Below are 20575 nucleotides of genomic sequence, written 5' to 3'. Positions count from 1 at the left end.
AGGAAAGGATGTAGATGGCCAACCCGAGTCACCCAAGCCTGCAACGTGTCCCAGCCAGGCCTCGTTTGGGATTGCGCTGAGCCTGACTCAAGACCCAACCACCCGAGACCTGCACCCAACGACCCAGCCCTGACCAACATGTGGTGGGCACCAAGTCGGCAGCACTCTTCAGCGATACAGACAGCCATCTCAAAACACCGGCATTTCAATGCTGTCACAGACTCACAACCCCAGCGAGGCACCCAGTTTGGTAAATCAGTAAGGACAGTGCCTAAAATCCTCATGCTTGGAAGCCAGCAGACTGCAGAGACAGCTGGCTAAGAAAATCATTCCAAGTCACCTGTGGGGCAACTGGCTGAATTTGAGTGCTGATTCACAAGCTGGAAGGAATTAAGGCTACTGTGCCAAGCGAGGACAACTTAAAACAAGTTTCTAAACTGCAAAACCACCTAAAACCCCTGGATTGCAAACGGAGAAAATTCGTGAGTAGCTTCCCATGCGGTTCAACCATCGCACACAGGGTACGCAGCCGCCAGGAAAGCAGGGACAGCTGGCGTGGTGGCATGTACCAGTGAACCCAGTTCAATCTATAGCTGTTCGCACATTCAACACGCTCGGGAAACTGGTGACCTCCCTCCACTCAGCACCTCCGGTTCCAAAGCCTCCCTTCCTCTACTGAAGGCGGCCATGTCATTCCCAAGAAAAGTCAGAGGTCAGCTATCCCTCTCTCACACACCATCACGTGCACAATCAGGCTCTCCCTGGAGAAAGGAGAGCTTTGGCTTCAAAAACCTTGCTCCAAACTGGGAGGCAACTGAACCTGGTTATTAGACATCCCAAGAGATGCACTTGTCACCAGGCTTGCAGATCAGAACTGGAGAGACAGACACACACAAGTCAGACTCCGAAAGATGCATCCCTTCCCTCCTACGCACACACAGAGGCTAAAGCACCTCCTGGATCAGCCCCACCGACAATGCAGATGGGGAATGATCCCCATCCCCTTGAAGCAAGGCCAAGGAAGCCAGCTGTGACATCTCGGAAGCGCTTAAATCTTCAGCTTGAGCATGCCCCCAGAACTCCAGGAGCCAATGTCTCTAGAGACTTGGTCCCTAGCCACCAACCACGCAGAAAGTGACAGGAGTACACGCGTGCTAAGAAATCATGTTTGTAACCGTTTCAGGTGAAGAGGCTTAAACTTCTCTGTCAACTCATCCTGAGTGCGTTCGCACCGCACTCCAATTACCAGCAGATTTGTTTGTTTTATTTATGTTTAAAAAAAAAAAGTAAGAATACATACCCTTAATCCTACTTTAAGTGTAAACATTTGGTTCAATAACTTTAACTGCAAAACACTGCTAGAGTATATATGATTTGTATTTATTATGTGCATTTATTACTTAGGTTTTCTGGATGCTGAATGCCCTCAAGTGCACTGGGAAGCTACAGGGACTCAAGAGATAGCAGCCTGCAATATTCTGAATAACATTTTCGAAAGTTTTCTAAGCCACTTAGAAAACTGAGCTCAAAAGTGAAATAGATACTTAGGAACATTCATCACTTTTGAGTATGGGATCTTGGCACTTTGTCTAAGAAAAAAAATTGAACGATGTAAGATTTTCAAAAAAGGGAAGTTTTACAGATAAACTAACAGCACTTGATTTACTTCAAGACAGCCAAGGATGGAAATAGTGGTTCACATTTCTGTAGTAAAGCACTATATATAAATTTAAAATCTTAAAGACATATATATACACACACACACCAAGTTTACTGCAAGGCATAAATATATAAACTTTTTAATACGCCAACTAATATAGGTCAGAAAATGGATGTATATAGTTCAAGTTTTGCAGCACTTCAGCATTGTAAAAAATAAAAAAAAAAATAAATAATGGTCAATGATTGGCTGCTGCCCTCTTTTTTTTTTTCCCCCCCACCCCTTTGCTCAGAATCAGAGAAATTCCAACCACACATCAGCGCTATGGAAGGACTGAGCACAAATAAGTTTCAGAATGTGTCTCTTCAAGGAGTATTTAGTGAAATATAACTATTTTGTACTAGTTTGGGATTGTATTTCAGCATATCTAAGATGATTCAATAAAGATGACGAAGGTTTATACTAACACAACTGAGGGCAGAGATTGGCTTGTCTGAGGTCCACAGAGTTGCAGAGCGGAAAGTATTGTATGTAGTTATAATACTGGTTATACAAAGTCTATTTTTCTGAAGGGCATCTCTCTCATTTTATTCCTTTTAAATAAATACAGGCTACGTCCCACCCACCACAACAAAAATGAAATCAAAAATTGAGGTAAAAGTGTTCTACCAGCTGGTCTTGACTATGAAAAGTCAATTACACATCGCTACTGATAATCTCAATTTAAAGTCGCTGTACAAATTTTCCTTAATTCCTAGTCCAAAAATCATGTTTTCTGCAAAAGAAATATATCCTTATCATATTTCACCTTTGTTCTAACAGAGATAAAAAACACCTTTCTATAATCCTCAGTCTTAAAAAACATTCTTAGTTTGCAATCGGTCTGAAGTAAAAAAGGATAGCAACCTATTTTCTTTAATTTGTCAGGTTTTGTTGTCTTTAACCAAAAGCAGCAATCACCATTAACCGTCCCAAACACCGTCTCCCTTTTTACTTCAAGGAAACAGCCACCAAAGCCCACACAGAAACACACGCCACCCCTCTGTACACCAGCTCATCAGGCTATTCAAATGACAGCGTAGAAAAAACAGTTTACTTCTCTGTAGTGTACTGCATCCATTTCAGATTAGTCCATTTTAAATATATTAAAAATATCTGTAGGAATGAAAACATTGCAAATGAATGAAAAACCATACCTACCACCATTTTTAGGCACAGACCTTAACTTTTGAGGAAGGACTAGAAATAAAAGGTGCAACAACCAACATCTCCTACGGCATTACGGTCAAACAACAGTCTTTGCAGTATACCAGGGAGGTTGGTTATCATATAGCTTCTTGTATTATAGCTATCCAGTCCAAGATAGCACATTTATTCTTATCAGTTCCCCTCAGGGGAAACGCATCTTAAATCTTTTTTTGCTTTTCAATAAACTTTGCCAAAGGAATACCAATTCCCACCAGTTTCAGACACAAAAAACCTCCTTCGATAACATGGTTTAAACTCCAAATGGTTACGGCTGAAGGTATTTCCTTGATCCCCCCTTTTGTTTTCCCCCCCTCTCTTCTTTTTAATGTACACTTAAGTTATTTGTTCCCGAAACAAGAACTGAGACTCAAGCTTTTTAAGCATTTAAAACAAAAACAGTTACCATACCAAAGCACAGCATACAGTGTAAGTTTCAGCTGTAATTTCTCATATTTTCCTTTATATAGAGCTATATTATGGTGGACTGCGCAGAACTCTTCCAGTCTCCTCCACTATCAGCATACGGATCACGGAGAAGGTACGCGAATGCGGAATAGTCCTTGTTGAAGCTGCAGTCGAAAGAGCTTGCAGTTTGCGATCCGCAAAGCTGCACAGCCAGTACGGCGAAGGTCCGATGGAAATAGCGGTTTAGTGCGCTGCCAGGTTCCCGTGCTTCTTTTAAATTCTCTAACATAGTCATAATTGGTACCTGAATTCACACACGCACAAAAAAAAAAGATAAAATGCTTAAGCCATACTGTAGCTGTCACCACATTTAGCAAATACATGAACAAGAGCGTGCACAGAAACACAAATCAATTTCTGGATGTATGACTGAAATCATTGTCAAAAGGAAATTACTATGACATTTCTTATCTACTTAAACCCACCACATTTGGAATTCTGCTCTTTCATATTCTGTAGAAAGCCCTGTTACACACTCAGATACGTACGTATGGCCATGAAAGCATGTAGTCTCCCAAATGTTTTTTACAGTATGTGGCCAGATGCTGAAAGCCGAGTACTGAATACGTTTGTAACTACACATTCATTTGGTTGGGATTTAGAGCCAGGAGCCACTATCACATCCATATGAACTACTGGATGATGTCCCCAAAATGCAGAACCACCTGCTTACCACCGCAAAGATGGGAGAAACTACCTCAGGTGCTAACATCTTTTCTTATATTTAGAAAAATGCAGTAACATACTCTTAAGTCTTGATCTCTTCAGATCTTCAAACTGCTAATCAACCAAACGCTTACAGCAATGACTTTGTTTCTGAAGAGCTCCAATGTACAAAACCAACCTGTACATTTCTGTATGTCCAGCATTAATTCCCCTGAAAACACCAACAGCTTACCAGAACATAGTCCCAGCCTTTTATTAAAAAAAAAAATTCAGTCTCATTAGTGCCACGTATTTCAAAGACTGGAAGAAGACAAGCAACAGGAGATTATTAGTTCTAATTCTGACCTGTATCAAGATCCCCAATCACATATATGCTGGCTCCAATGGGCACAGCTCCATACACGAAGGAAGAACTAGTTGGGATACATAGGTTCTGGTCATTTAGATAAATCCACCTGTAAAAACAGTAATAAAGAAAACCGGTATGCAATTTTTATTGAGCACATCAAAAGAATTCCACGTTCTTTTTGCAACTGCCATCTTTGAATCAAAAGCAGAGTGTACAAGTTAATTTGTTGTGTAAAAACTGTTGGGAACATTGTCTAGTTCAGAAGAGTCTTGGCTTTTCCTAGTCAGGAAAAGCAATTGGTACTGCTGTTTGGGAAGCTCAGGATACTTTATCCTGCAGTTACTTCATTTCAGAATTGCTCCACTCATCTGTGTAATCTGTCTGGAATAAATTCTTCTTGTACCCGCCCACTGTGACCTTCTGGAAGAGAGCAGGCATGGAAGAGAGCCTCTTCTACAACAGCTACACCAGTCAATTTTCCCTACAGAGAAAATTTTAGGCAGCTTTGTCTTAAAATCAGTCGAGTCATAAAAGCATGTAAGTCTTAAGACTCCATGCTAGGGGAAATAACAGATTGCTATGTAGCAAGGCCTCATTATTAAGCAGCGCCTTCCCCCATATAATTCCCTAACTTCTTTAATTGCACAAGAAACCCCCAGTCCAGTAAGAAAAATGCAGCATTTGGCAATGCTTAACTTTAAACAGGGGACAGAAGACTGGAAATCAAAATGGTAAGGGATTTTGGGAAAGAAGTGTCCATTACCTGGAACTGAAACAGCCCTTCCTGGTCATCTATCGGGCTCTTTTCAATCACTTTCTAGCTCCTACTGTAATCCTGCAAGTCCCTTATGTTCACTTCAAGCATATTCCCATTTCAACACTACATCAGCCTGATCCTTCTATCAAGTGAAAAGCAGTTTTCCATATTGGAGCCTTTGGAAACCAGGTAAATATGTACTCATCACCCAGATGGGACACTCGCTTATAAAGATGTCCCATTTATCTAGAGTTGTCAGCATCCTCTCTACAGTTCTGAAATAAATTTCTACAAAATGTTGCTGCGCTTTCGCAGATGCTGTCACAGTTACTATATATAGACACAGAAGACAAAAATCAATGCTATTTTAGGTGACTGCTCCTAGATTTCTCATTAAATAACTTACAGAAAACAGGAAAGTGTGAAAAACCTTTAAAAAGCATCCCATGTATTTTCATGGCCATACCCGGTTAATTTGAGTGAAAAAGATGGGAAATATCCTCACAGACTGCCGATCTTTGAAAATTCTGTATTATCTTAACTCACGATTTGTAAGTAAGCCTCTCTTCTGGCACTGAAGGAGAGGCTGCTACATATCAATTATCTTGGAGAGAGAGATCAATTTTTAAAGGCCAAATGAAAGGATTAGCTGTCCACTATTTTGTCTGCGCTATACATTGAAGGATTACGATTCTGCAGAAAGCAAGGGAATGGTTTGTAGCTGTCAGAGGATGACAGACGAACTAGAGAACACAGAAAAGCAGAAGTTCTCTACACTGATTCAGAAACCGCGTTACAGAGCAAAACACCTTTCACCATATTTCATTAGCTTCCTTTCTTTACTGTGGGAAGAAGACAGTCAGTATTTTCACTGCCTTTGAGCGCCAAGTTACCTAGAATTACAAAAACCAAGTGGCAGAGAAATGCAGGAGGAAGACTGCATTTGCGGGTTTTTTTCCCCCTCTTCTTTTTTTTTTAATAGTAAATATAGGACCATGCTAAAGAAGGGAGAAAAACAAAGTTAGATGAGTTTAGTCTAGCTACTAATCAAGTTTGAGCTTGGAAAACATGTGAACTTCAGGGGTTTGTCTGCACTAGATATTCAAGGTTTCAGGGTTTAAATAGAAAACCCCACAACAGTGTAGGACCCAAGCATTTTCCTACTGCACATCAAGAAAGGACAATATTAAAGTATCTGTAGTTGTTTGTGAAAATTAATTCCCAACCTTTCTCAATGCATATACTTTAAAAAACAGGCACAACTTTTCAGGAACGCTTACAGCAGCTTTAGCGGTTAAAACTAGGAAGGAACAAAGACAGGAAGGGCAAGGGGTCACGTTTCATCAGAATTTGACTAAGCTCCAGCTTAATGTGGGTTGTGCCTGCTGTTTGAACAGTATGGAAAAAACACCATGACAAAAAATTCACAATCTTCAGGAATTTGAAAACACTCCTTGGAACATAACTCTTGCGTACTTCCCTGGGATGGCTCTACTCAAACCGAATCCAAGAGTAGCGGGGGAGAAGGCATGTACCTCTGTAACCACAGAGAGAAAGGACTGCTCTGAAACTGCAATATGCTTCCACTCAAATTGAAAAAAAAAAAAAAAAAGGGGAGGGGGGGGAATCCTGATTTTTTTTAGTCTTAAAGCGATATAAACAAACAAAAAATCTATCCATACTGCTGTAATTAATAAGCAGGACGCCAACTGCTTTATTTCCAAGTGGTAAGTAAATAGAGATGCAAAACAGAACCAACGTATTCCACACACGTCACCTCAAGCTCACACCAGCTGTGAAAGGATGCCGACCAATGAATGAAAGTCTTCTCCATGCTCCTCTCATCCAACAGCACTATCAGCCAGCCAGTTAGTTTTCTCATTACATTTGCATAAGCACTTTCCTTTAATGAAATTCCTGCATGCTGAATAGGAGAATCTTCCTAATTACACATACTATGTTACAAGATTGTTTAGTTTACTACTTACATACTGCTGAAAGCATTTCCTCATTTTTATGATGTTCCAGCAGCAAAAAGAGTATTTTTAAGGAGTTTTTACCAAGTATTGCTTCTGAACAAGTCTCTCTCACTTTTATCCCCCTCAATACCTGCAAATTTTGATAATGCTTTTGAAGCAGGAGCTCGTGAAAAGAACAAAAAAAGCCTACCCCACTTAGAGACCACCAGTGAAAGGCAGCAGTGGCTATACTCAAGGACAGAGCTCCACCAGCAGCTCTTGCAAAGAATCCTAAAGCCAATTTATGTTCTATTAAATATTTCCAAATATGCACACTGAAAAGAAAAAAAAAGCGTGTACAGACATCATCCAATTCTCCACACACCTACATGATGCAAAAAGGCATACTATAAATTATGACTCTGGCAGAAGGAAAGCGTGACCCATCAAGGTCCTTAATATGTAGCTAAGGTTTCCTGATTTTTATGGAGTAGACCAACGCTGGATCACTGAGCAAAGGATACCCTTACATCTCCATCTCCCACTTTCACATTTTTTTAGATCTATTTTTAGCTTGATCAATATTTTAAAAGAGGATACAATGCACACAAAGCTCTATCTATAGCCCTTGGGGAAAAAAAAAAAATCTACATCCTGAAAAAACCTGCAGTCTGACATACATATTTTCTATCCTCAGTTCACTTAAATTCACTCATGCACATGACTCTGAAGACAGGCTGACAAAACATTAATTAATTGAAAAATCTCAGTTACAGAAGTACTTCAAATATGAAAATTATTTTCTACATTATCCTGTCCACATTTCATGTGTACGCTACTATTCTGTCTCACTTCATTTATTTTATTACTTGTTTATACAGTATAGCTTAACAGGAGTCTCAATGTTTATTTTTTTGCTAGTGTGAAGATCTCGGCATATTCCTGGTCTTTAGAAAAGTCTGCGTCATAGTTAATAATAACAATTTTGAAAGACTGTGCACTGTGAGTTATTCTGGAATAAGTTACTGTCAAAGTAAGCAATATTAATCAAGTTAAATTTCAGTCCTTTAATCCAATTTAAGCCAGAATTATGCTGGTTTATATGAATTAATGTGTTTATATACTGATGTAAGTACATACTTAGACTTATACACTAAAGTAAAACCCGTAACTCAGATCTTCATGGACTCTGGATGCCTAGGGTGATGCTAGATCCCGTATTCTCAGGTAACAAGAGCTGAGGCACATGAAAAATGGTGCAGATGACATACGTGTGCATTGCTGCATGTACCTGTAAACCAACAATATCCGATGGCTGAACTCGCAGTACAAAAAAAACCTCTTTCCCTTCAAAAAGAAAGTGAACATGGAGTTCTGCGCTTAAAAACCACTGGAAAAGTCTGTAGCTCATTAGGAAGCATGCAGTACTGGTATGTAACCATTAAAAAACCACTATGAATTTTGGTTTGAGACTGCTAGAATTTATACACTGTGCTTTTGACTCACTGCTGCTAACTGATCTTGCAAAGATGCTTCTCCTCTCCACAAGTCTCTCAACCCAACACTTGTGGACTTCTGTCAATAATATACACATATGCTGTCAATGTGGTATCTCAGCTTTGATAGTTCAGCATTATTCCTTCGCTGTCACTACAAAAAGAATATGCGCTGCGGAGTCTGAAGGTGCTTATATCCTTCATGATAACTTCTTGAAGCTGCTGATTTGAAGGGGACTAACTACCTTTATTACCTTTGTTTCAGAAACTATTGCTAAGGAAATAAATGCACTTATCAATTAACCACCTTGTAGCAACTGCATAATGTTTAAGATGAAGAATCAGTCTTTGTATATATATTACATTAACTATGCACCAAGGAACCGGGAGAGAGATATTGTCCACCTGGGTAAAATCTATAGCATCGCTTATGCTTTATTCTTGAGTAACGATGCACTGCAGAGCATATGATAAGCAGTTCCACCTACACTGGGTAACTAATCAAACACACACATCTGTATTTAGCATAAGGTTTTCACAGACTTAAGAGAAGCATATTATTTAAGCTTTTATCCTTCACTCAAAATAAAGGGATTTAGATTGGCTTTCTGCTACTTCTAAATCAATCCAGGAAATAATACCCTCATGTTTTCCAGAGAGTCAACTTGCCTTCATTTGGCATTCATTTGATATTTGTGAAACAGTATTATAATGAAATTATGATAATTTTCCAGATTCAATCTTACTTCAAAGCAGAGTACCAGACAACAAAGTATTCTGTCTCAGTATTTGGCAGGCAGAAATACTTGCTAACTGCATTTTGAAGGGAAGTCCCTTTATGGCTATTTTCTCTTTTCCACATAGGTACAACTGCTCAAGTCTCACAGTCACTGCCACAGCCACCCTGAAAGGCACCCATCCCGCACAGCGCTCTGAGGGTACCGAAATTCAGGGTGACTGTTAGACCCAGGAGCTAGAGTGCTAGAACATAACGCAGTAGCACTGCACCCTCTTCTGGCCAGTGACACCCTTCCTGCCTCCCTGGGCTGGAGCCGCGGGCCTTCCAAAAACGGAGAGCAGAGGCACAAACCCCAAACCCCAGCCAGCAGCGCTAGCAGCAGAAGTAGCCATCGTCCCGGTCTTTGCTGGCCCTCCGTTTCCAAAGGAAAACACACAACCTGTGAACTGCCTGCAGTGCAAGCACAATGTTATGCTGAGCTAAATTTCTAAGCTCGAATTCTGTGCGGTGGCAGAGCAGAAAGGCAAAGTCTGAACATCTCAGCCACCCTCAACACATGCCTCCCCCAGCAACTTGAGACTCACGTTACTTGCTGCTGCCTCACCTTCCTCTCTGCCAGCACAGCCCTCGTGCCATGCGCGCAACATATGGGGTGCTAGAACAAGACCTGAAGCAACTGATTTCTATTATAATTTTACTTGAATCCTGTAACACCTCTAGGATGCCACCAAGCAAAGACACAGACACACACATTAGAAATACTGCCGGGCAGGCGTCTGTGCTGCAGTCAGCAGGTGGCACCAAGGACTCACCTGCAGCACCTAGGCTGGAACCTCCGGGCTTTTTCAAACTCCACTTTCTGACAGCTCAGTCTGTATCAACCAGTGAAACAGGTTTAGAGCTGCTGGCAAGCAATCATGAGCTACTGTATACCACCTTTTGAGGAACAGAATCAGCCTGGAAATATTTCAGGCAAATCAACTAAAAATAGCAAGCAGGAGATAGGGGAGCACTTCTTTCCAGAATTCTTTCCCTTTCAAAGACCTCTTGCCAAAAAGTTTATCAGCTTTTAGCATTTCCCTGCAACCCCATAGGGCTAGAAAATGCTAGAGAGCATCAGCAGCAATAGGCTTTCTTATCTGGCTGCTTCCTATAACCACTTTAAACAGTATTTTTTCTCCAGCTTCATTTGATTATAGCTAGTTTGGACATCACTTTGAACAATGCAGAAGACCTCTTCATACAGAAATTAAAGTCTCTTTACATCTACATCTTGCAAGAAAATTATATAATGAACTTAGATCTACTACTCTATTTTTGTGTGCTTTTATACAGGTCACATCGTAAGTCAGTCTTGACTTGTAATACAGATGCATTAATCTCCTCCACTGCCAATGAGCCTTGAAACATCTGACCAAAGTCTTACTTCAATTTAGTTTATAAAAAAGAGAATCATCCAATTTATAGTTATATGCAAGAAAAAAACCACTGGAGGAACCAAAGTGTGTCAGTTATGACTGGAGAATAACACACAAAATTCTGTCTAAAGTAACATTTTGAATAGTTACCACATGTAGTAAGGTGGATCCCAATACCAGAGCCAAGAGATAACAAATGAAGTCAAAACAAACAAAACATTAGCCCTGCACAGCATGTCGAGGTGGCTGTGGAATGTATAGCATCCATAGTGTCTTTCCTATGGCCTAAAAGCCTACATGGGTTCAAAAAGCCAATCAGCTATAAATGTTTGGAACAAAAATGCATAACTTTTTTTATCTCTAGCTTAGGAATTCCCTAAACTGCAAATCCCTGGAGATAGGACTGGATCATGGAGGGGTATCCCTGTCCATACTTACACTCCCCCACGAGCACTCATGAGGAGCCTAGGGCACGAGTACAGGAGGGGGGCAGCAGCACCCCGCACTTGGGGAAATTGCAGAGTGCCAGGGAAGAACCAGGCAAACTACCTGCATGATCAAGGCGTTTCTCCTGTTCAGGGGCACTCAAGACTGACACAGTAGGCCAGGGCTTTAGGCTTGGTATCTTAGAGGGACAAGCCACTGAAGCAGACAGACATTTGGAACAGCCATACTGGATCGTAAAAGGTACAATGAGCAACAGAGACACATGGCAAAGATCTAATATGCTTTGAAATGCTGGAGCAAAGGAGGGGCAAACAGACAGGTGAGTGTGTAAGGCATGTATTTTCTATGTTTATAGCTACAGCTAGTTACCTTTTAAACTCATCATGATAAAATTCAGATTTGCACGTCACCATCTCACTGGCTTGACTGTCATCACGACTCCTGACCCCACCAAATACATAAAGCTCAGAGGCAACTCCACAGGCCACTGCCCCAAATCTGCAAATCCAAAAGAAGAAGAAAAAAAGAAGAAAAAACAAAAAGCAACATATCAAAACCATTTCATATATCCTTCTGAACTTTCTCCATTTGTTTACTTTTTTTTTAAATTCATACACACCCCTCCCCCTTTATACGTTCAACAAGATTAGATGAGTCATGAATATGAACTGTAAGCACTTAATTCAGACCATGTAAAAGAACAAAACAGCAAAGTATCTCTGGTCAAAATCTGAAATTCCAATTGAACTACAATTTCTGGTTTGCATCAGGGTAGTATTAATTGTAACATCAGGAGTGTATTTCTACAAAATTCACATTTATTGCTGGGATGCTTATCTCTACGCAGCCCCATGTTAACTACAGGCCACCATGATTCAGAAAGACATGGTGAAATCCATAGGGCCTGACAGCCATCTTCAGGGATTCATCAGAGAAAGGACAACTTCCTCGCATCACTGTTATAAAAAAGTTGTACACAGCAACCTAGTTCCCCCCTTCCATTCCCACTCACCTTCTCTCTTTCAGAGGACAGATTGCTGTCCACTGCTGAGTCCTAGGGTCGTAACACTCAACGGATTCAAAGAGTTTTCCGTAGGAGCCTCCACCCATTGCATAGATTTTCTTCTTCATAGCTGCATAGCAGCCAATCTTGTGGAAAAATTAAAAAAAAAAAATCTAAAATTACACACAAACACACAGTATCGAGAGCGCAAAACTAACTATATCCACATACACCTGTGTATGTATTTGGGTTGCCTGTTACGCAAACAATGGGGTGCATAAAAATTCTCAGCCACATTTTTGTTTTGGTATATAAATAAAGAAGCTGCTCTCCCCCATTTCATTTTGAAACTATTTGTTACAGCTTTACTTGACGCAAGAGGTTGAAAAGTATATACTTATCTATATAATGTTGGTATTAACTATTTAACAGTGAGTGACGTGATAACGTACGATGTAGTTCTTACCTTTCTAACCATGGTCAAGTCTGGCTGCTTGGTCCAGGTCCGGTTATAAATATCATAGCTCTCCATTGAGATCAGCTCCCTTTCACCATCCTCACCTCCCAGAATATACAGAATTCCATCAATCTCTACCACACCAAAATTATGTCGTGCCTAAGGAATTCAATAAAGTCAACATTGTAGAACATAACTGCCATTGTGAATAAATCAACACAATCTTTTCTTCAGCATATCTTTCTGCAAAGTGATATTGGTATTATGCCTGGGTTTTGTTTGTTTGGGTGTTTTGTTTTGTTTTTTTAAATGGTGAAGTCCTAACCTCCAGAATAAAATTATTAATTTATTCAACTAAACAAAACAAAAGGGTATTCAAAAACGACAGAGCAGCAAAAAGCCAGAAGAGACCACACAGAAATCTAAGAACAGAGCTTGGCCGTATTTCAGTTTGCACAGTAGTGGTCTCCACGATGAAGCTCTTGCTTTCAGGTCTCCACAGCAGCAAAACTCAGACCCATTATCTGTGAAAAGGCAGCTCTTCTATTTTGTATGCAGGAGCACAGCTACCCTCAGTCTCACAGTAAACAGGAAACATAATGTATCGTAAAGTCTTACTCATAGTAAGCAGGAAACTTAATGCATCACAACTACAAATGTGGCCAAAACTACAGGCCTTTGCCAACCAGACACTGTAATGAGGAAAATCCTGTGGCAAACAGTTTCTTAATAAACACCCTATGCCGATTTAAGAAGATAAAAACACAGGTGTATTAAGGATACATGTTTACAAATAATAAACAGGGGTTTTTTTGATGGAATGCAAATATGAAGAAGGAAGCATTAACTCAAACCAAACCTAAATATATCTGTGCAAGCCAAGTTCTGTATGTTTGCCAGTCCTCTGTCCATCTTTGCTGCACAGTCCGATCCCTTTGTCCATTTAAGAGTTCTCTTGTTTCAGAAGGCCAGTATATGCAGAACATTAAGTATACTATATGACTGATTCATTATGAAATTCCTGAAGTTTTGTAGTTCATCTTTACAGCTAGCTCTTCACTAATTGTTTCGTTTTTCCAGATCCGGCAGTCAGTATCACACCACAAGTATAACAACAGGATATAAACAGGAGTCAGTCTGTAGCATGATTTTGAATGTGTAAGATGCAAGTGACTGGGGATTCAAAATAAAACTTTGCAGAAAAAAAGGAACATTTTGCCAAAATAAAAACTTAAATCCCAACAGTTAGAGAGTGATCTTGCCTCATTCATTGGTGGTAAGGAACTCCATGAATTGGTATCTGGATCATACTTCTCCCCAGAGCTTAGCGTTCCCTTGTTTTCATCCTGACCACCAAGCACAAATAAAAATCCTTCTGTAAAACAAAATGTAACATGATCTTGAAAACAGGGCTCACACCTGTACACTGAGCAAGACAACGTGACTGGTGAGCTGTATCCTGGAATTCGCTAAGAGATTCAGACCAGTCACAGGTCAAACTCTGGACTGGAGAAGGTAAAGCACATATTTACACCTGGGCTCAAGTCTACGTCTGCAGAGACTCTTAACATACTCAGTGATGCAGCAACTATAATTTACTTAAAACACGAAATACTCCTGGAGACACAGATGTAGCAGATTCCCACAAAATGCTGTGGGAATAGTGATTTTAAGACACTTAGATGACAGGGGTTTCCACAGAATCAAGTAATGTTCTGGGCAGACAAAGGGGAAGCATGAAATAACCCCAGTGCAGTCAATCTTAAAGAAAAAAGTATTATTATAAGCTGTATCTCAGATTTTGAGGCACTGGTAAGTTTTCATAGTATTGACTTCACAAATACAAAGTTCCCCTTTACCTGCTGACAATACTCCATGATTGATCCTTGGAATACTCATAGGAGCAAGTTCAATCCAGAGCTGTCTATTGGGATCATAAAGAGGACACATACATCGCATCACTGAGGTTGGTTTCCGTGATCTGAACACAGGGTAGGGAGGGAACAAACAAGAACAGAAAGACAAGACAGAGTTTTACGAGTTCACTGTTAACAACTTGTGTCCAAAGCTTGCTTGTTCATGTTTTAATATATATTCATAAAACGTGGCATTTCCCTGGTAAGGAGAAGACCCCCAAACCAAACGTGTATAAACTGAGTTTTGTACAGACTGGAGACATAAAAAGCAGATACACTTCATTCGTACTCTATCTGCCTGTAACATTTTTTACGAAGGAACTTTGAACAGACTAAAAAGAACTGATAGGGAGTATTAATAATGTCTGAGTAAAGTGATCCACAAACTGATATGCAAAATATTATTTGAGTATTTTATTACACTTCTAAGTGCTAAACTTATTTAAACAGGACAAAACCCTCCCCTCTACTACAAGAGGTACTCAAGAAAAGAAAGGGATTATTGTGTGGAACAGAACTTTTCAGCCAGCATCTCAGATGCACCAATAATGACTTTTTTTTTTTGGAACCACAGCTATTATAAACAAAACAGTTAAAGTATGCGTTCATTGTTTTTAAGATTTATTACAGATGCTTTTCAGATCATTACAAAAGTGTTTCTCCAACGTTCTGTGTTTATTTTGAGTAAAGTCTATTCAGTTAAAAAAAAAAAAACAACCCAGCCAACAAACAACACATCCTACTCAAAGTCTACTATATGATGAATGTGAGAAAATTATCACAAAATAACTATTTACTGCTGAATCATTCACAAAGGTATTTTAGGTGTGTCTGGACAACTTAAAACCAAACTCAAACAATAGAGTAATAAGCCCATTAGGCACACATATTCTCTCTGCACTGTGTTTTTAGACATGCCATGAATGCTAGACACTTGTATTTTTACCAGATGTGACAACCTGTGATGCCACTTCATACTTACACTCGTTCTTCTCCACCAACAGTCACTATACACTCCGAGTAACCTCGGGGCTTGAAGGAGGCCAGCATTGCCTCTCCCTGCTGGGGTGGCGTGAGGGGGATATTATTGCATTCTTTGACGATCTCCCGTACCAGTGGTTCACTCATCATCTGCTCACGTAAATACGCTGCATCTAAGCCCGAAACCCACACTGCTGACATGACATCCTTCATGTGAACCTACAGAAAGAGATAAATGCCAGAAAATCCCCCAACCTTCACAGAACAGCATTAAGGCACTCGTCCATACAGGTGCATCTATATTTACCAAAACCTTAACAGAGTATTTTTGATAATTGAAAGTAATAACGAAATCTACAACATGATGTTACTAAGAAAATACATCAAGTCTTCAGAGTTTCACTACAAACGTGCTACTTGCTTTCTCTCTACAAAAACAAGATTATATCATCAAATGCCAAGAAGGTACTTACTTTCTTAATGCCTATTAAATAATAAAGACAGCAGATGATACATCATCAACACAGCTTTCACCCTTTTACTGTAATCCCGCTGTCTGCATTTCAGGCAAAATTAAACTAATTCTGTAAGTGCAAGATTAGCCCGGAAAGAAATGTATCTATTGTAAGTTCCCACCGATTAGAATACACACGCCAATTTGCACCACATTCAAAACAAACATTTGGATGTCCTGACCTTTCTCGATTCTGAATCATGAGAAATCCACCTAATCACTGCTTCAAAGACGTATCTTTCATTTCCAACATTGAGCTTTTCCATTGACAGCACTTCTTTCAGTTTTTGAGGAGTCAGTTCCAAGAATTCCTCTGTGCTGCTGACATCTCGAAAGTGAGTTTCCAGATACTCTGAGGCAAGGTAGTGAACATGATGCAAGCAATAGTGCAGTGCAAAGTCCCGAATACCAATACAGTTCTCAGCAGCTATGCAACCTTCTAAAAACTCACAGCAGAGAGTTTTTAAGTCTGTAAGCAGCAGGAGATCAGCTGCCTGTACCACATCTTGGATAGTTTCTTCATTTAGCCTGATCTGCAAGAATTAATTTAAAAGTTATAGCAACTATCACTCATTAGTTTCATGACATGTCCACATTCATTACACTCATTCTCAGTGACTGAAAAATGGAGTATTAATGCCAGCATAAAAATTATGAGAAATTGATATGACTACTATGCGTTTATAAATTAACACAGGGATGGAAAGGCACTTGCTTGACAGAAGGTGTCAAGCAGAATTTTATGCCTGAAGTAACCATAAAATTACTCATCTGATCTGGGAACCGAAAATGAATTCTGCTGCAATAAATAAATAATTTTTTAAAATGCGTGTCCAGAAGAGCCTTTTAAGTCACATCTGCCTTTTCTTTTTCTGCTGAAAGTTAAACTCGTTCAGCTATCTCAACCTGGTTCCGAATAAACCGGATGCACCAACTTTAATTCCTGCTAAGGCTACTGGCACAAAGATCTGAAGGGGCAGGCTGTCAGCAGCAAGAGGCCAGAGAGGTGGGCACAAGGGTCAGTAAGGGAGGGTGCCTGATGTATGGTAATGTTCAGTGATGGGGGTCTCAATCTCTATTGAAATCAAACCAGTTCTCTTCTACGGCTGTCAAAGACTGCACGTTTTAAAGCAGGTTACCGAAGGTAGCCACAAGTTTTACTACAAGCATTTGACATGGACTCTATTTTAGAGTCCTCCCCCACTGCACAAGAAGAGCAGAGACAGCTCCTGCAGAGCCTATTGCCTCTACTTCACGTGCACAGCCCCAGTGTGACAGACCGCTTTGTGGAAGTTTTATCACAAAGCTTTAAACCTCGATAGGTTTACTTTTCAGGATAGCAGTGTTAAAACCCAGGTTATTTTGCCAAATAGTTCAATTTCTGTCTAGTTTTTTTTAATACCATACCTGCCCACTGAAGATGTAATCTAGTATCTCTTTCATGATATCAACAGATATCCCTTCAAGTTCAATCTTGTACGTTGAGCCATCATCCTTTGGAGGATTATAATTCAATTTTGTTCTAAAAGAGGAGAAAAGAAAAAAAAGAAAAGCTCACAACCTGGGCATTGCTCGCTCTCTGTTTTCTGAAGAAACAAATGCTAGCTATGGATCACTTGAGCTGTAACAGAGATGTTAAAGCCTTACAATATGATGTGAAAATTGTCTCTCTTGAATTACCATAAAAAGGATGAATGTATGGTCTCTAATATCGCTGATCACATTTCCAAACTGAACAAATACATTAGTCTTGCAAACTACCCATAGCATCAAAGAGCCAAAGGAATTTTTTCTCAGCTTGTTCATCACAAGCATTCAAAAACTTCACTCAGAACTTCAAACAGGACAGCAGCTCTGCTGACAGGTGAAACACAAGAATTTGCTTTGATAAAGGTGGAAAAAAAATCCAAAACAATACAAAAAAATACTTTACCAAGAAAAAAAAAAATTACGGTGAGCGGATGTGATCAGAATATACACTGGCAACACAAATATTTGCATTGCATTACCCTTTTGTGTAGTTTATGATGTTATCAGCCTAATGCTATGCCTGGCTGTAACCGAACTGTGTGCTCACAGTTGTCGGAAACAGCCCATGTGCTGCTCAGCCGAGCTGTAAATACTCATCTAAATCAGTGGATGCTTCACTTATGAGCAATTTCTTTAAAAATACCAGGAACAGTTTGATGTGCCTTTGAATAGAATGGAGGGGGACTGGGAGAAAAAAGATGAGAAAAAAAAAATAATAATGATGATACAGCAGACAGCTTTGGTTTCCATCATCTATTACTACAAACCTTTTCCCCAGGAAAGACAACTTCAAGTGTTCAAAAGGAAGCAGCGTCCACCAGACTAGCAAAAACAGCCACAACAGCTCATAAAATACCATTTTGAACATCTTTTTTCCATGCTTTAGGTAACCAAGAATACATTATATAAAGATGAGAAAACTTGTTTCACTGCCTCTGTGTGTGTATATATGTAGATATCTATATCACAGTACATTTAAATAAAAGCCTTTAAAACCATTTTTATATTCATTTGAATATATTCTTAGACAGAATTAGTTTCTTAATGTGAAAAGCTGTGGCTTTGCCAAGCTGAAAGCGTCCAGTTTGTTGCAGCCATCTGCTATCCACACTCATACTAAGTAAATACATAAATAGGACTTAGCTAAGGGCAGATTCTGCTTCACTTACTCATATCAGAATAAATTAGTTTCTCAGAAAATAAGACATAACTCACATCAAATAAAACCCTAGTCTATAAGGAGTTATTTTTAAATGTGAATAAGGACGGTAATTTTAGCCCTGAAGTTAATCATATTTGTGGTCTTGTTTTCACATCGCTTTTCTATGCTGCGAGAGACCCATCGCCAGCGAGCAGCACACTGGGAGATGACACCACTCTGATGCACACGCACGCCTGTACGAGGGCTGAACCTAAGCTGCTCCACTCTTGTGTCTGTACAGCACCTAGCACAAGTTACAATACAAATAAGAACAACAACGTAACATGGATTAGGAAATTGTTTATTTCCTAACACTTGAAAGGGGATTAGAAAAATTAAGCCTGTTCTCTAAACAGTCTACATGACTTCCAGTAAAGCACGTGCTGCAATAGCAGACATTGATTTGCAACTTGACAGCTGAAAACTAAACCAAATACACAGCTCAAGCAATCCCATACAACGTGCATCTCAACTCACGCCATCCTCGCCCACGTGGAACGTGCATTTTTCATGCCTCCAACTCCAAATGAATGAAAGAGCATATACACACAGAGTAACACGTGTTTTCAACTCTAACCCAGTATCAAGGCTTCGTTACACATATTTTCAAGCCTATCCAAACTACCTCAATTTTAATTACGCCAACTATGATTGAGTTTTGGCTTTCTTGGTTTGTAGTGAAAGCTGCATCTTGTTTTCTGGGATGAAATGGTGCTTTCTTTTCATTTAACATACAATATATCAAGGTTTGCAGCGTCTGGCTTCCTTCACCAGAAGAGAGAGACAGTCAGATGGTATCTATGTTTCATATGTATCAGGTACCTATGAGTAGCTGGCATGGTCAAATACACAGTGACATCTACACAGAACCTGGGTAGTCCAACACATTGTGGACACATTGCTTAAAACAGATGCAAGGCATGTAATCAACATCTCCCATGCCAGCACTAATGGAGAGATTAGGGAAGGGACTAGTGCTACTTATCACTCACTTTCATCTTAACATCCCCTGTACACACCCAAGCTAAATCACCTCTTGTGTGGACTTCACAGGCGCCTCCTAGTAACAAGAAAGTGTTGTTCAGAGTTTTTGGGTCTTATCAGGCTAGATGTTCTAATTACTGTGTACTTTTGTAGGCATCAACAGTTGTTAACTTGAAAAGAAACAAACCAACCACTGATGCAAGCCCAACACACAAAGCAGAAAAATAACCTTGAGAACAAATAGATTGATTTCAAAGTTATAGATACTTGTATGTGGGCAAATATTCACCTTATGGAAATGCATCCGAGTTCAGACTAAGCTTTGTTCCTGCCATCTGTTCCAAGACGCAGTAGTTATCCATATGTCACACAACCTTAAACTTAGTTTATTAACTATGTCATTTATTTTGGTACAAAGATTTCTGAGCTATGACACAAGAACCATTCCCAAACAGCAGCTGGAGGTACTCCTTGTCACACACGTCAAGTACTGCAGGACAGCTACTGGCTGTTGGGAAGAGGGGAGGGGGAAAAAAAAAAAAATCACGCAAGAACACATTATAACCAGGTTTGGGGCTGGAAAAGTTTAAGATGGAAAACTGTGAGTCTAGTGTGGAAACAAAGCTGAAGGAGGAGAAAAAAAGCAGGAGGTATGTAAGTGGAGGGCAAGGAGCCATGCCTCCTCTTGCATCAGCCAGCATCAGCTGTTACCTGCACCCACACCTCGCCAGCAAACTGAGGTCTGGGCACCCTTGCCGTAACACACGCAACACATAGAATGAGAAA

General features: G+C 39.9%; 1 protein-coding gene across 1 annotated transcript in view; it reads right to left on the bottom strand.

The window, feature by feature from the left end:
- Positions 1-635: 635 nt before the first annotated feature.
- The window catches only part of GAN (gigaxonin), a 31082-nt gene continuing 11142 nt past the window's right edge, over positions 636-20575 (bottom strand). The window contains exons 2-11 of the mRNA XM_075714985.1: positions 17482-17596; positions 16257-16607; positions 15562-15779; positions 14523-14644; positions 13926-14038; positions 12673-12822; positions 12216-12352; positions 11573-11701; positions 4385-4494; positions 636-3617 (exon numbers count right to left, since the gene is read on the bottom strand). Of these exons, the coding sequence (XP_075571100.1) occupies positions 3436-3617; positions 4385-4494; positions 11573-11701; positions 12216-12352; positions 12673-12822; positions 13926-14038; positions 14523-14644; positions 15562-15779; positions 16257-16607; positions 17482-17596 (1627 nt within the window). The 3' untranslated portion in view covers positions 636-3435. The remainder of the gene's footprint in view (positions 3618-4384; positions 4495-11572; positions 11702-12215; positions 12353-12672; positions 12823-13925; positions 14039-14522; positions 14645-15561; positions 15780-16256; positions 16608-17481; positions 17597-20575) is intronic.

The sequence above is a fragment of the Pelecanus crispus genome, chromosome 8 (genome assembly GCF_030463565.1).
Source record: "Pelecanus crispus isolate bPelCri1 chromosome 8, bPelCri1.pri, whole genome shotgun sequence".
Classification (NCBI taxonomy): Eukaryota; Metazoa; Chordata; class Aves; order Pelecaniformes; family Pelecanidae; genus Pelecanus; species Pelecanus crispus.
Note: the sequence above shows the minus strand (reverse complement) of the source record. Positions and strands in the feature narration are given on the sequence as shown.